Source organism: Aegilops tauschii, chromosome 7 (genome assembly GCF_002575655.3).
Source record: "Aegilops tauschii subsp. strangulata cultivar AL8/78 chromosome 7, Aet v6.0, whole genome shotgun sequence".
NCBI classification, from domain to species: Eukaryota; Viridiplantae; Streptophyta; class Magnoliopsida; order Poales; family Poaceae; genus Aegilops; species Aegilops tauschii.
The window spans coordinates 533,500,548-533,517,104 of NC_053041.3; the positions used below are offsets into that span (position 1 = coordinate 533,500,548).

The 16,557-nt window shown below is 46.2% G+C and overlaps 2 protein-coding genes across 6 annotated transcripts; one reads left to right on the top strand and one right to left on the bottom strand.

Annotated features, from left to right (window-relative positions):
• The first annotated feature begins 346 nt into the window (after nucleotides 1-346).
• LOC109759360 (uncharacterized) lies at nucleotides 347-1,906 on the top strand. Its single transcript, XM_020318186.4, has 3 exons — nucleotides 347-532; nucleotides 619-874; nucleotides 1,675-1,906. Exons 1-3 carry the CDS (start codon nucleotides 481-483, stop codon nucleotides 1,718-1,720), a joined length of 354 nt encoding a protein of 117 aa, XP_020173775.1. The 5' UTR covers nucleotides 347-480; the 3' UTR covers nucleotides 1,721-1,906.
• Nucleotides 1,907-1,973: 67 nt separating this feature from the next.
• On the bottom strand, nucleotides 1,974-7,540 carry LOC109759359 (uncharacterized). 5 transcript variants are annotated; one of them, XM_045230874.2, is made up of 4 exons: nucleotides 7,205-7,540; nucleotides 6,922-7,068; nucleotides 3,137-4,795; nucleotides 1,974-2,541 (listed from the first exon to the last, which is right to left on the bottom strand). In XM_045230874.2, exons 3-4 carry the CDS (start codon nucleotides 4,581-4,583, stop codon nucleotides 2,225-2,227), a joined length of 1,764 nt encoding a protein of 587 aa, XP_045086809.1. In that variant the 5' UTR covers nucleotides 4,584-4,795; nucleotides 6,922-7,068; nucleotides 7,205-7,540; the 3' UTR covers nucleotides 1,974-2,224. The 5 variants fall into 5 exon arrangements, with proteins under 5 accessions (XP_045086809.1, XP_020173773.1, XP_045086808.1 ...); XM_020318184.4 differs by having other exon boundaries at nucleotides 6,922-7,100; XM_045230873.2 differs by having other exon boundaries at nucleotides 6,922-7,133.
• Nucleotides 7,541-16,557: the final 9,017 nt, after the last annotated feature.

Here is a 16,557-nt window from a genome sequence, read left to right on the forward strand (position 1 = left end):
TATCTATACGCTTTTACATTTTATTGCGTAGGGAGTATTTTTCTTTTGCATTTCGTTGCATTTACAGATTACTACTTACTCCCTCCGTTCCAAAATAAATGACTCAATTTTATATTAATTTTATACTCGTAAATTGTTGGCACTCATCATACGCTCCACGTACTCCACCGGCCACCAGGGCTCGCTCTGCCCAAACTATCCCGCCGCCGCCGGCGCGGCAAGGCACGCGAGTGCGGTACAACCACCCTGCTGGTGCGGCCCCGTTACGTCCAACACCTCCAACTCAAAAGGCCCCCACTTTGCCGTCTCTTTCACCTAACAATAATATCTGCCTACCTGTCTTGCACACCATACAGGTCCAAGCCCGCCCGCCCGCCCATAGAGCTCGCCGCCTCCCTCCCTGTCTCCTTCCCCGCCTCTCTCTCGTCGTCGTCCCCCGCAGCGCCGGCCGAAGCAAAGCACGGGGACTTAACCGCCGCCATGAGCTACTACGGCCAGCAGCAGCCGCCCGTCGGCGCGCCTCCACCGCAAGGTCCGCCCCGTTCGCCTCAAGTCAAGATCCATCCCCTCAATTTCCTCATTTCACATCTTGTGTACGATCCTGTTGTTTTTGCTCAGGGTATCCAGGAAAAAAGGAGTACCCGCCGGCAGGCTACCCTCCGGCCGGGTACCCACCGCCGGGGCAGGGACAGGGCTACCCTCCCCAGGGATACCCGCCGCAGCAGGGGGGTTATCCGCCGCAGCAGGGGTATCCGCCACAGCAGGGAGGGTACCCGCCGCAGCAAGGGTACCCGCAGCAGGGGTACCCGCCTCAGTACGCGCAGCAGCCGCCGCGGCAGCAGCAGAGCAGTGGCCCGTCCTTCATGGAGGGATGGTAAGACAAGACTGAGCCCGCCTCCTTCCTTCCTTCTCTCAGTTTCCCAAGTCGTCCTTCGTCTCGGTTCTAGCATCGCGTTAGATAGATCTCTCAACTGAAGCCAGATTGAGCTCGCCGTCGCCGGTCGCCGGTGGGTCGTCGGGGTCGGAGTGGACGTTGGCGGGTCGGCGTTTTGTGTGGCCGGGAGTGGGTTGGGTTCGTTGGGTGGGTGACGTCGGCCCCGCATCCCTCCACTCGTGACTTGTCGTTCCTGCCGTTCTCATGTGTCTGTCACTAGGAGGTAGCCTCAGCTGTCAAAAAAAAAAAGAATAAAGAAAAAAAGGGAGTGGTTGCCTCAGCGAACCTCGTAGCTGTCTGTCACGCGGTCTTCTGGTGCGGTAAGATATTTGTGATTTGTGAACAATATAAATTAGATATACTTTTTTTTTGAAACTATAAGTTAGATATACTAGTAGTACATGTATTGAAATGACACCAGCTGAAGGTCGATATTTTCTGAAAACTTTTCATATTTCCAGAGCAATTCATCCAAAACTTAGTTTTTTTTTGCGGGGTTATCCAAAACTTAGTTACTCTAGAATTCAGAGCATGGCTGGACGTGTTGTATTTCATTCTTCTCTTGTTCCGAGCATACAACGATGTAAGACATTTTTTGGCACTACACCGGAGTCAAAAAACGCCTTACATTATAGGACGGAGGGAGTACTATACATGGAACTTGTAGAAAATACGAGTATTATGTGTAACGACACCAGCTTGCTAACATACATTTTTGCTTTCCCTTTGTGTTTTGACAGCCTGGCCGCCCTTTGTTGCTGCTGTCTGTTGGATGCTTGCTTCTAAGTTGATTTCTAAGCGGCAGGGAACAGACTTGGTGCAGCTGCTATGTGTTCCATATTGGAAATTGGGATTGGCTTGTTGATTAATAGTAGTACTTCGTAGAGGAGATTACAAGAACTCCTTACCGTCATGTTTGTATGTTCAGATGATTGGTGTACCTTTTCGCATAAAAAAAGATGTTTGTTGTAATGCCTAGTGAACATGAAAAACCAAACTGAAAGCTCAAGCCAATCCACAATACCTTGAAAGAAAAGACTAATCCACAACCATACTTATAAAAACTTGAAATTCGGCAGGGTTTCAACACAACATAACAAACTTGGTAACCCAGCAGGAGTTCAAGAAATTAAAAACTTGGAGATTCGTCAGAGACGACGATAGTACCAGTACGACATTGCCACTCAGACAGATTACTTCTGCACACCATTGCAGCAGCACACACAGATAGCAAAGAAAACTGAGGAGGCGATAAAGCATCGCTCCAGGCACAACTGAAGGCCGTCTCACTCAGTGGCGACCGGCGGCCTGTTTCTGCGGTCTGATCCAGTCCTGCAGCACCAAGGTGACCCTGTCGTGCTGCTTCACGGAGGAGCCGTGCAGGAGTGGGGAGGCGCGGGCGAGGACGCTGTTGTAGTGGACGTACTCCTTCTGCCGGAACCTCTCCTGTTCGGGCAGCGTCATCTTGTCCCACTCGGCGTGCAGCTTCTCCGACAGGCTCCAGTCGATGTTGTACCTGGTGGCGCCGAAGCACGTCTGGCTCAGGACACGCCTCGCAAGGGTCCGCAGGTCGGGCACGCAAGCCCCGTGCTTCGACCACCATTTAACTGTGATTTCAAGTCATAAACGTGGTAAGAAGGTACTTGTAAGTCAGTCATGTAGTATGATATGAACGAATGAATGAAATGGTGATGATCTCAGTGGGTGTAAGCAGGCCATATACTCCAGTTTGCAACTTGCAACATACAGTACTAACTAAACAACTATGTTGACAAGCTTAAGCTGATGCAGAGAAGTTGATCATTCTACACATTCATCTGTAATTCTTTTAGCTTCTCTGCTATTTATTTAAACAGCTATGTTGACAAGTTAGGCCAATGCAGAGAAGTTGATCATTCCACACATTCATCTGTAAACCTTTTAGCTTCTCTGCTATTATTTAAACAACTATGTTGACAAGTTACGCTAATGCAGAGAAGTTGATCATTCTACACATTCTGACTTTGAATTGAATAGAGAAGTGCATCATGACATGATATATTTGTGCCACGTTCACATACTAACTAAATATGTTGGCGCACTGACACTATTCCAACTCGCTCTAAAGATTGAAAAAATCCAGTACATATGACACAGAAAGGCACTACCGTTAGTGGCTTGTTAAGGAGTGGGCATTTTGTAAGAGATTAGGGTGTAGATTACCTTGTGGTAATTCCATTATTTGCTGCTTTGCTGGATCTGTATCGAAATAGCCCAATTTCTTTTCATACACTTCCAATTGTGCTAACGCTTTTATGGGATTGTAATGAGCCTTGCCCAGTTGGATTATACAGGCCGCGATGCCACTGCTGATCACAGTATAAGGGTGGAATCCAGCTGCGTAAAAGATCCTTGGGTTTAGCATCGGACCAGCAGCATGGAGAGGGTTATGCAAGTAACCATCCCATATCTTGTCAATTATACGCAAATAAAACTCACTTTCATCTCCAATATTGACACATATCTCTTCTTTTGCACCATGCATGGCTTCATACAAGATACCCATCGGACAGATATCAGATTCCAGTTTATACAACACTCTGACAAGTGGGCTTGTAACCTTCACGACTTTGGCAGCAGCATGCCAAAATGTATCGTCTGTCTTTACTATGCTCTGGATACGCTCGAACAGATCACGACAAGCCCAACCCGAGGGAACCCATTCAGGCGAGCTGAACATCTGCACCAGACCTACTCTTGCAGAAACTAACCTCTCTAATGTGATGAACACTGCCACAAATTTCAGATAAGAACTGCTCAAAATCTCCTCCTGAACATATCGTTTCAATTTCATTGGCAGTGCATGGCCATATAAAAACCTTGTAATTTCCCTTGCCTTCATTAGGACTTCACTGACATGCTCGAGCGCTGCTATTTTCTCAAGCAGAAGGTTGATGCAATGGTCAGCACATAGCACGAAGAAAAAACTGTCATATTTATTTAGCACATACTCCCGTGCCATCTGCATATGGGGTGACACGTCATTCATGACAATCTGAACAATGTTATGGGCACCAACATCTTCAACCACGCAAGAAAGCATTGATTCTAGCTCATCGAAGTCCTCAGTGATTTCAGAGACATCAATGGATCTGAGGAACTGCGTACCTTTGCTGCACTGCACCAGGACACTTACGAAGCTTTTGTCACACTTGCTCTTCCAACTATCCACAATTACAGTGCAGCCACTTGTTTGCCACTCTTGCTTGAGTTCCTTTGCGCGGTTCTCAGTTTCTCTTAGTTGCTCCTGCAGAACAGCTTCGTACGTAGGCATTACAGCCCCAGGCCCTTGGGGAAACACAACCATCTCCCTCAAAGATGATGAATGGAGAACACCAGGCTCAGGTCCAGCTTCAGAGAAGAACTTGCCTATTAATTTTGCTGACGGAGAATCGAAGTAATCACTTACCTCAACCTTGGGTTTCAGTTGACAAGAATTATATGCGATTTCCTTGGCCTGCCTCAAATCCGGTAGATAATGAAGAAAGCAGCGGTTATTGGACACAGTTGGTTGTAGCTGTGGTTGCTGGACTTGAGCAGATGGAAGGGCTGGGCTTGTGTGAGGAACCTCATCATGTTCATGCTTCCGTTTCTTCATTTTTCTGAGCATCCAAGCTTTCTCTTCTTGCGATCCACAAGTGAACTCCTTAAGCTTGTGCTGACATTGCCCCTGATGCCTGCTAAATGGTGCTCTTGGCGGTTGTAACTCGAAACCACCTTACCACAGTAATTGCAGCTCAGTCTGCAGCCTTCCTGATCAATGGTTTTGCCATGCCTTTCTTTTCCACGGTTACTTGTCTGAGGATATTGTACAGAAACCACCTGAAGAAAAGCAATGAGAGATACTTCAGTAATGCAAAAATTAAAATGTCAAATTCCTAAAACATGAGTGCAACATTCCACCAATGATTAGATTTCATCTCCTTCCTCTTAATGACAGCACATGATGTACTGCTACTGATGAATTTACCACATGTGAACAGAGAAGACTGTGATCCAACTAAACACTGTACCTTAGAAGTTTAAACACAGTATCACTGGATGAAACGGTTTGTTCATAGTATATTTACCAGCAGACTGGAGGCATGAGCTTGTTCACAAATTACAAGTTCATTATCACCAGGGCAACAAATCTTTGGGCACCGATGCGATGAATTAACAGTAACTCTAACGGGGCAGTCAACGATTGGCCATTTTCACCATGGTACACTCCAGAAACATGTAACTTCAATTAGATTAGACAGTTGCTCCTCACAAACATTCTAAAATTTGATGTTTACAATCCTGAAGGATTCAAATGAACCATACGAAATAGGCCGATGTAAATAAAAGGTTAACTATTTCGGTACTATCCCACAGGACAATTGGAGTAATATGTAGTTTTTCACAGATTAGTGATGTGGTATAAGCATAAGACTGCACTATGATCTTACAAAGCCAGTAACATACCCCCTCTCAGCCCTCTGAGACCCTCCTCTCCCCCGCCGCTTGATCTCCCTCCTCCGGTCAATTCCTCCACAACAAAGAGCAGATCCGGAACCCTCTCGCCACCCTCTCTCCACCCATCCCGAAGTCCAGCGGCGCCGTCACCAGGGTCGGAGCCGCCGTCCACCTCCACGCCTGACTTCATCCCAGCTCGCTCGCTCCCGTGCGGCCCCGTCGGCCGGCGGCACGGGCGGCGGACGGGCCCTGAACTGTCTCGGCGGCGCTTGTTCTCGGGGCTCGACGGGGGCCTCGTGATCCCGTGCGGCCCGCGTTGGCGTTGGTTCTGCAGCTGGTGGTGGCGTGGCTGCACTTGACCTCGTGGAAGGTTGTGTGGCGGCGTGTGACCGTGGAGTCTCTGTGTGAACCGCTCAGCGGCTGTGATAATTTCGCCCCGTTTCTTTTAATAAATGCGCAATCTGATTTTCGCTCGGTGTTTTCTAATTAACCGAAAAACTTATCTTCTTAATGAATGCAGGAATCTCGTCATTCGAAAAAACAATATCCCTCTGAAACAAATGGCGTCCAGTGACTCTTCTTTCTGATACTAAAAAAATATAGTTTTAGAGATTCATTCGAATCGGCTTAAAACCCTTTCAAAATCTAACATTACGCTGCCCAATTCCCAAAAAGCAGACAAAACCTAAAATGAAGAAAGGGGAATTCTTCCTGAGCATGCTCCAATGCAGCGGCGGAGACAGGCCCCAGGCAGCCCGGGCGGCTGCCTGGGGCGTGAGACCATTTTCCTTCGTTAACTGTAGCGAACAGTGTAGTTACAGTGTGTATACAGTCTACAGTGCTTGAAAACTGTCTGGGACGGCCTGGGTCCTTGCCCTAGCCTGGCGCCACCACTGCTCCAATGCACGCCTTCTGTGCAGAAGAAAGCCGCAAATGACTTTGACTGTTTGCCATTTCTAGACATCAACGAGACGTCGGGTTTTAATTGAGGAAAGGACATTCACTGATGGATGGGTGGATGAACAAATCTTGTTGGAGAACAAATTTCATTCTTTTTACCATGGTATGCTTTTAATAGTTAGATCAACAATTATTTCCGAAATCACGGTCACCAAAAGAGGCAACACAAACTTTGGTGGATTATTGGGGCAAACCTCAGTGAACCGAGCATGGTTAGAAAGAGAATCCAACGGGGGTGGATGTGTACTAAAGAGACATTGGAAAACAAAGATAGGCTGGAAAAAAATGTAAAACCCAAGTGAGATGGGTGTTGTGTTGGATACATGTTCCCTTGATTGGTTACTTCAAAGAACTTTATCAGCATAAACACACAATTCCAAAGAACACCTTGGGATAATACTAGTTCTTAATGTTGCACTTGAACAATGAGATTACAAAAAAAAAGCTTGAGAAACATGCATTTAGATCTAATATACTCCCTAGAAAACACAGAAATGGTATCAACAAAAACCTTTTATGCTCCTAGTGAATAAATTGCTTTCCCTTACCTTTGACTTTAGATCTGGTCTTCTCCGTTCCAAGATGTAAATGATGGCCTAAAAGTGGGGCAAAGATTGTGGTGCGCTGGAAAAAGGTGAATGGTCCGGCGCGTCCGCGCCTTGCTATAATCCTAGTTGAATATCTTAACGCACTTACTGCACTTGAACAATGAGATTTCCATGGAAGCCTGGGAAATATGCATTTAGTTCTAATATGCTCCCTAGAAAAGAACAAAAAATGGTATGAACAAAATCCTTTATGCTCCTAGAGAATACATTGTTTTTTTCTTACCTTTGACTTTGGATCTCGTCGTCTTCGTCCAAGATGTAAAAGGAGGATGGCCTGGGCAGCGACTGTGGTGCGTCGGGAAAGGGCGGATGGTGCAGTGCGTCAGTGCCTTGGAATACCACAATCTCACCTAACAGGAAAACATAGAGAGTGGAAGTGGTGGCGGTGGATGGAGGAGAAGATAGTTAGATCTGGACAATGTTCATGGTTGTCGGTGGAGGAGAAGATAGTTAGGTCTAAGGAGTGGTGGTGGCGGCGGCGGGTGGAGGAGAAGATGGTTAGATCTAGACAATATTGATGGTTGTAGGTGGAGGAGAAGATAGGTGGATCTAGATAATGTTGATGGTTGTGTCGTGTGGGGGGGGGAGGTGGCTTTATAACCGCATGGTTTGGGACTAGGGGTGCGACCGCGATCCGCGTGATGCGGGGTGCGGGCCGTCAGATTGGAGATGGGTGGCCAAGAATGGGGTTAAGGGGGTGGCGCGGATAGGTGACGTGGCGGGGGAGGCGTGTTTCTTTTCTAAGGGTGAGGCAGGGTGCTATGATGCGAGGAAGGTGTGCGTCTCGGGTAGGTGGATGCCAGTTGGGACCGGGTGTTTTTTTGGATGGATTGCTTTTGCGCGCGGTGTTGCTCGCTGCCGTAAATTTTGGATGGTTATCTGGTCGATCGGCCCATGAGGTGTGTGGTCGTGACGAGACTTGTGCGAAGGCGTAAACTCAGATTATTGCTAGACAATTTGGAAAGCGTATTTCTATGTTTTCCAGGATCATGATACGAGGCATGCTTCTTTCAGGTATTGTATAACACGCCTTAACAAAAAAAAGTACTCCCTTTGTTCAACTATTATTTTGTTGTTTCTCAGCAGCGGTCGTCACGCCACACAACACCTCGACTTGCCCCCCACGGTCTCGGAGCGTTAGCGACATAGCCGCCGACGTTTGATGGTAATGACGCCCCTCCTCTCGTTGTGTTGTGTTTCGTGGTCGCTTCTGCACTCTAGCTTTTTCTTTCTGATCAATGTGGCGCTCAGTGGTGGCAGAGAGGAGGGACGAGGCGGCAATGGCGAGGAAGGAACTGGGGTTTGGGGGGCGAGATGGAAAGGACTTTGTCTGTTTGCCATTTCTGGAGATAGACGAGACCAAGGGTTTTAATAGTTGGAAGGACATCCAATAGAAACTTTGGTGGATTATCGGGCAATTCTCGACGAACCAAGGATGGTTCGAAAGAAAATCCGACGGGGGTGGATGTGTATTAGAGAGACATTGGAAGGGAAAAATATATAGGTTGAAAACAAATTTAAATCTCGAGTGAGGTGGTCGTTGTGTTGGATACATTTGCCCTTGATTAGCTACTCCATACAACTTCATCAACATAGACACACAATTCTAAAGGCCAACTTGGCAGAATCCTAGTTGAATATCTTAACGCTCTTACTGCACTTGAACAATGAGATTTTGACAAGAAGTCTGGGAAACATGCATCTAGTTATAATATAATCATTAGAAAAAAATGGTATCAACAAAAATCGCTTTCATGCACCTAGTGAATAAATTGCTTTTCCTTGTTATATGAGAGAGGGGAATTTTTTTCTATTAAATTTCACATTCATGCTTACAAATTTGTGGTGAATTTAAACTTTCATTCAAATCACTGAGTCAATTTGCTATAAAATTTGACATGACCTTTGCACTTATTTAGAGTTTTATTTCATTCTCAAATTAGAAATATTATGAAGGACTTAGAAGTTAATAGTACAATTCAATATGAATTGGAAATTTATTTATAAATAATAAACAACTGAATAAGGGAAAATCAAACTTTATTGATAATTGGGAAATAATACAAAGTTATGTTGCAAAAAAAATAAAGGAAACTTTATTAAAAAGTACCATTACAAATTCTTACAAAAAGAATGAACTATAGTAAATCTATCTATTTTCTATCCTATATAAATCTTGTAGATCTTCTTCATTTCCAAAACCTACAAAAGAAGCACCAAAGGAAAAAGAAATTATTATTGTTAAAAGCGCCCCCTCCTTCATGGAGGGATAGTAAGACTGAGCACACCTCCTCCCTCTTCTCAGTTTCCCAAGTCGTCCTTCGTCTCGGTTCCAGTATCGCGTTAGATCTCTAAACTGAAGCCAGATTGAGCTCGTCATCGCCGGTGGGTCGTCAGTGTCGGACTGGACGTTGGGGGGGCCGATGTTTTGTGTGGTTGGGAGGAAGGGAGTGCGTTGGGTTCGTTGGTGGGTGACGTCGGCCCCGCATCCCTCACCTTGTGAATCGTCGTTGCTGCCGTTCTGATGTGTCTGTCACTAGGGGCGTGTTTGGTTGCAGTTTGCTACAGTAGCTGCATTGCATGTCCATCTCCAGCCAGCCTGGTTCTTCATATGCAACCTCATATGCAGCAGATGCAACCTGTTTGGTTGCCTGCATCGCATGAAGGGGCTGTTGGGAAATGTAGCATGCAATTTCAAAAAAATTCCTACGATCACGCAAGATCTATCTAGGAGATGCATAGCAACGAGACGGGGAGAGTGGTCCACGTACCCTCGTAGACCGAAAGCGGAAGCGTTATGTCAACGCGGTTGATGTAGTCGAACGTCTTCACGATCCAACCGATCCAAGTACCGAACGTACGGCACTTCCGTGTTCAGCACACGTTTAGCTCAATGACATCCCTCGAACTCTTGATCCAGCAGAGGGTCGAGGGAGAGTTTCGTCAGCACGACGGTGTGGCGACGGTGATGGTGATGTGATTCGCGCAGGGCTTCGCCTAAGCACTATGACGCTATGACCGGAGGAGTAAACTGTGGAGGGGGGCACCGCACACGGCTAAGAGAAATCTTGGTGTGCCTTTGGGGTGCCCCCGCCCCCGTATATAAAGGAGGGGAGGAGGAGGTGGCCGGCCCAAGGGGGGCGCGCCAAGGGGGGAGTCCTACTTGGACTCCCAGTCCAAGTAGGATTCGGCTCCCCCTTCCTTCCAACGGAGAGGGGAAAGGGGAAAGGGGGGAGAGGGAGAAGGAAAGGGGGGCCGCGCCCCCACCCATTGTCCAATTCGAATTGGGCTGGGGGGGGGCGCCACCTCCTGTGGCAGCCTCCCTCTCTCCACTATGGCCCAATAGGCCCATTAACTTTCCCGGGGGGGGGGGGGTTACGATAGCCTCCCGGTACTCCGATAAATCCCCGAACCTTATCGGAACCATCCTGGTGTCCGTATATAACCTTCCAATATATCAATCTTTAAGTCTCGACCATTTCGAGACTCCTCGTCATGTCCATTATCTCATCCGGGACTCCGAACAAACTTCGGTCACCAAAACACATAACTCATAATACAAATCATCATCGAACGTTAAGCATGCGGACCCTACGAGTTCGAGAACTATGTAGACATGACCGAGACACATCTCCGGTCAATAACCAATAGCGGAACCTGGATGCTCATATTGGTTCCTACATATTCTACGAAGATCTTTATCGGTCAAACCGCATAACAACATACGTTATTCCCTTTGTCATCGGTATGTTACTTGCCCGAGATTCGATCGTCGGTATCATCATACCTAGTTCAATCTCATTACCGGCAAGTCTTTTTACTCGTTCCATAATGCATCATCCCGCAACTAAATCATTAGTCACATTGCTTGCAAGGCTTATAGTGATGTGCATTGCCGAGAGGGCCCAGAGATACCTCTCTGATACTCGGAGTGACAAATCCTAATCTCGATCTATGCCAACTCAACAAACACCTTCGGAGACACCTGTAGAGCATCTTTATAATCACCCAATTACGTTGTGACGTTTGATAGCACACAAGGTGTTCCTCCGGTATTCAGGAGTTGCATAATCTCATAGTTAGAGGAATATGTATAAGTCATGAAGAAAGCAATAGAAGTAAAACTTAACGATCATTATGCTAAGCTAACGGATGGGTCTTGTCCATCACATCATTCTCTAATGATGTGATCGCATTCATCAAATGGCAATACATGTCTATGGTTAGGAAACTTAACCATCTTTGATTAACGAGGTAGTCAAGTGGAGGCATACTAGGGACACTCTGTTTTGTCTATGTATTCAAACATGTACTAAGTTTACGGTTAATACAATTCTAGCATGAATAATAAACATTTATCATGATATAAGGAAATATAAATAACAACTTTATTATTGCCTCTAGGGCATATTTCCTTCAGTCTCCCACTTGCACTAGAGTCAATAATCTAGATTACATAGTAATGATTCTAACACCCGTGGAGTCTTGGTGGTGATCATGTTTTGCTCGTGGAAGAGGCTTAGTCAACGGGTCTGCAACATTCAGATCTGTATGTATCTTGCAAATCTCTATGTCTACCTCCTTGACTAGATCGCGGATGGAATTGAAGTGTCTCTTGATGTGTTTGGTTCTCTTGTGAAATCTGGATTCCTTCGCCAAGGCAATTGCTCCAGTATTGTCAGAAAAGATTTTCATTGGACCCGGTGCACTAGGTATTACACCTAGATCGGATATGAACTCCTTCATCCAGACTCCTTCATTTGCTGCTTCCGAAGCAGCTATGTACTCCGCTTCACACGTACATCCCGCCACGACGCTCTGTTTGGAACCGCACCAACTGACAGCTCAACCATTCAATATAAATATGTATCCGGTTTGTGAATTAGAGTCATCCGGATCAGTATCAAAGCTTGCATCAACGTAACCATTTATGACAAGCTCTTTGTCACCTCCATAAATGAGAAACATATCCTTAGTCCTTTTCAGGTATTTCAGGATGTTCTTGACCGCTGTCCAGTGATCCACTCCTGGATTACTTTGGTACCTCCCTACTAAACTTATAGCAAGGCACACATCTGGTCTGGTACACAACATTGCATACATGATAGAACCTATGGCTGAGGCATAGGGAATGACTTTCATTTTCTCTCTATCTTCTACAGTGGTCGGGCATTGAGTTTGACTCAATTTCACACCTTGTAACACAGGCAAGAACCCTTTCTTTGACTGATCCATTTTGAACTTCTTTAACACTTTATCAAGGTATGTGCTTTGTGAAAGTCCAATTAAGCGTCTTGATCTATCTCTATAGATCTTGATGCCCAATATATAAGCAGCTTCACCGAGGTCTTTCATTGAAAAATTCTTATTCAAGTGTCCTTTTATGCTATCCAGAAATTATGTATTATTTTCAATCAATAATATGTCATCCACATATAATATCAGAAATGCTACAGAGCTCCCACTCACTTTCTTGTAAATACAGGCTTCTCCAAAAGTTTGTATAAAACCATATGCTTTGATCACACTATCAAAACGTATATTCCAACTCCGAGAGGCTTGCACCAGTCCATAAATGGATCGCTGGAGCTTGCACACTTTGTTAGCACCTTTAGGATCGACAAAACCTTCTGGTTGTATCATATACAACTCTTCTTTAAGATATCCATTAAGGAATGCAATTTTGACATCCATTTGCCAAATTTCATAATCATAAAATGCGGCAATTGCTAACATGATTCGGACAGACTTAAGCATCGCTACGGGTGAGAAGGTCTCATCGTAGTCAACTCCTTGAATTTGTCGAAAACCTTTTCACTACAGGAAACAGGTAATTTGCCGTCTGTGAATCACAGATGGCAAAGGCCTAAATCCAGACGGCAAAGATTTTGTCGTCAGAAAGCAGACGGCAAAGATAAGTCGGCAAAGAATACTTTGCCGTCAGCTTTCATCAGACAGATGGCAAAAACTTTGCCGTCAGCCAAATCTGTTTCGCCATCATCCTTATAACTCAGAAACGGCAAAGAAAAGTACTTTTGCCGTCAGCCAGACTATATCTTTACCGTCAGCTATTTGTGTCTTTGCCGTCGGCCCCGTATATCACAGACGGCAAAGAAAGGGATCAAATTAAAAAAACACATCAGTGTTGTTCCCGAGGGATGCGGTCAACGCACGCAGTGCACTGCCCATGTTTCTTCTTTCTTTTATCAGGCACAGGCTCAGCCGTGTTTAGTGCTTTCATTCCACTGCCCATGTTTCTTCTTTCTTTTATCAGGCACAGGCCTGGCCGTGTTTAGTGCTTTCATTCCATGACAGTGAAGAACAAAATGCAAACATGACCCCGAAAAAACTAAAGCTACAGAATAGTCCTGGAAATTAACACAAAGGACCCTAAAAATTAAATCTAAAAATCAATCGGGTCCTTCTTCTCCCCTGTAGTGCTCTGTTCGCCCCGCCGCCCGGCCCCAACGCTCACCGCACTGCTCTGCCATGCTCTGCTTGCTGCGCCATCGCCAGGACCTGCTCAGCCATGTCGCTCCGGCCTAGCCGCGCACGGGAGCTGACTCGCTCCGACGCCACGATGAGGCACGCGAGGGAAGTCGGGGATGGGTGGTGCTTGACCAGTGGAGCTCGCGACGTGGAGTGCCCGGCTGCTCTAGCGGCGGAGCTCGCGAGGCAGAGCGCACGAGCAACGGGTGAGGAGGAGCTCGGAGTGTGGACGGGCTCAGGTGCACGGCCGGAGGAGCTGTGGTGCGCACGGCTGTCGGGTGAGGACGAGCTCGCGAGGTGGACCTTCACGCAGCGCTGGCGAGGTGGCGGATGGACGGGCGGGAGGATGCTGGGCGCGGCGGCGGATGGACGGGGGCGCTGGCCGCGGCGTGCAGCTGCTTGGGGATGGGTGGGCGTTGGGATCAGCGTTCGGCTGCTCGGGGCGCCTTACGGGCGGGCGGGCGGGCGTTGCCCTACGGCCTGTGGCAGCTCGGGGGAGAAGTAACAAGCAGGGAGCAGGAGAGAGGAGAACGCTGGCTGGCGGGGTGCTACATCTCGGGGAGGTGGAGAGAAGAGGGAGCACGGGGGAGGAGATGGGAGTCGTGGGTGGAGCAGGTGGGGTCGTGGCCTCATGGGTGCGGGCGTGCGTGGGGTTGCGTGCATCGTGGGGTGGGTGGAGGCATGCGTCAGACGGCGTGGGATGTGATACGTCTCCATCGTATCTACTTTTTCGAACAGTTTTGCCCTTGTTTTGGACTCTAACTTGCATGATTTGAATGGAACTAACCCGGACTGACGCTGTTTTCAGCAGAATTGCCATGGTGTTATTTTTGTGCAGAAATAAAAGTTCTCGGAATGACCTGAAACTTCACGGAGAATATTTTTGGAATTAATAAAAAATACTGGTGAAAGAATCAAGGCCAGGGGGCCCACACCCTGTCCACAAGGGTGGGAGGCGCGCCTACCCCTGGGCGCGCCCCCTGCCTCGTGGGCCCCCTGGTGCTCCACCGACCTCAACTCCAACTCTATATATTCACGTTCAGGGAGAAAAAAATCAGAGAGAAGTATTCATCATGTTTTACGATACGGAGCCGCCGCCAAGCCCTAAACTCTCTCGGGAGGGCTGATCTGGAGTCCGTTCGGGGCTCCGGAGAGGGGAATCCGTCGCCATCGCCATCATCAACCTTCCTCCATCACCAATTTCATGATGCTCACCGCCGTGCGTGAGTAATTCCATCGTAGGCTTGCTGGACGGTGATGGGTTGGATGAGATTTACCATGTAATCGAGTTAGTGTTGTTAGGGTTTGATCCCTAGTATCCATTATATTCTGAGATTGATGTTTCTATGACTTTGCTATGCTTAATGCTTGTCACTAGGGCCCGAGTGCCATGATTTCAGATCTGAACCTATTATGTTTTCATGAATATATGTGAGTTCTTGATCCTATCTTGCAAGTCTATAGTCACCTACTATGTGTTATGATCCGGTAACCCCGAAGTGACAATAATCGGGACCACTCTCGGTGATGACCGTAGTTTGAGGAGTTCATGTATTCACTATGTGTTAATGCTTTGGTCTGGTACTCTATTAAAAGGAGGCCTTAATATCCCTTAGTTTCCATTAGGACCCCGCTGCCACGGGAGGGTAGGACAAAAGATGTCATGCAAGTTCTTTTCCATAAGCACGTATGACTATATTCGGAATACATGCCTACATTACATTGATGAATTGGAGCTAGTTCTGTGTCACCCTATGTTATAACTATTGCATGAGGAATCGCATCCGGCATAATTCTCCATCACCGATCCAATGCCTACGGGCTTTTCACATATTGTTCTTTGCTTAGTTACTTTACAATTGCTACTGTTACAATTACTACAAAACTACTACTGTTACTTTTGCCACTGTTACCGTTACTTCCATACTACTTTGCTACTAAATACTTTGCTGCAGATACTAAGTTATCCAGGTGGGGTTGAATTGACAACTCAACTGCTAATACTTGAGAATATTCTTTGGCTCCCCTTGTGTCGAATCAATAAATTTGGGTTGAATACTCTACCCTCGAAAACTATTGCGATCCCCTATACTTGTGGGTTATCAAGACTATTTTATGGCGCCGTTGCCGGGGAGCATAGCTCTATTCTTTGAGTCACTTGGGATTTATATCTGCTGGTCACTATGAGGAACTTGAAAGATGGAAGAACTAAGATTTTTCCCTCAACTACGAGGGGAGGTAAGGAACTGCCATCTAGCTCTGCACTTGATTCACCTTCTGTTTTGAGTAAGCTTGCGACGCCTAAACCTGCTTCTGCTATTAATTCTTATATGTCGCATGTTATTGATGATGCCACTTCTGCTTTGCATGATACTTATGATGAAACTACTTCTATGCTTGATACTACTGTGCCACTAGGTGAATTTCTTGATGAACAACCTGATAGGGCTAGAGAGAATGAAATTATTGAAACTGATAATATTGATGAAAGTGATGATGAAGATTCTCCCCCTAGATATGAATTGCCTGTTGTGCCTGAGGGTTATGTTATGGATGAAGAAACTGCTAGAGACTTTCTTGCTTGCAATGATAGAAATGATCTTAAGAAATTATTAGTTAAGCTGAAAGAAAAATCTTTGAATGCTAGAATGAAATATGACCCTGCTTTTGCTACTTCACCTATCTGTGTTACTGATAAGGATTATGATTTCTCTGTTGATCCTGAGATAATTACTTTGGTTGAATCTGATCCTTTTTATGGCTATGAATCTGAAACTGTTGTGGCACATCTTACTAAATTAAATGATATAGCCACCCTGTTCACTAATGACGAGAAAACTCGCTACTACTATATCCTCAAATTATTCCATTCTCATTAGGGTGATGCTAAAACATGGTTTAATTCTCTTGATCCTGGTTGTGTGCGTAGTCCCCAGGATATGATTTATTACTTCTCTGCTAAATATTTCCCCGCTCATAAGAAACAAGCTGCTTTAAGGGAAATATATAATTTTGTGCAAATTAAAGAAGAGAGTCTCCCACAAGCTTGGGGGAGGCTTCTCCAATTACTTAATGCTTTGCCTGATC

What these genes read in the sequence shown, in the direction of transcription:
- LOC109759360 (XM_020318186.4), top strand. Translation starts at nt 481, where the DNA reads ATGAGCTACTACGGCCAGCAGCAGCCGCCCGTCGGCGCGCCTCCACCG. An exon ending in CGGCGCGCCTCCACCGCAAG is followed by an intron (nt 533 to 618) that starts GTCCGCCCCGTT and finishes GTTTTTGCTCAG; the next exon opens with GGTATCCAGGAAAAAAGGAG. An exon ending in CCGTCCTTCATGGAGGGATG is followed by an intron (nt 875 to 1,674) that starts GTAAGACAAGAC and finishes GTGTTTTGACAG; the next exon opens with CCTGGCCGCCCTTTGTTGCT.
- LOC109759359 (XM_040394544.3), bottom strand. Translation starts at nt 4,583, where the DNA reads ATGCTCAGAAAAATGAAGAAACGGAAGCATGAACATGATGAGGTTCCT. An exon ending in AATAATGGAATTACCACAAG is followed by an intron (nt 2,542 to 3,136) that starts GTAATCTACACC and finishes TTGAAATCACAG; the next exon opens with TTAAATGGTGGTCGAAGCAC.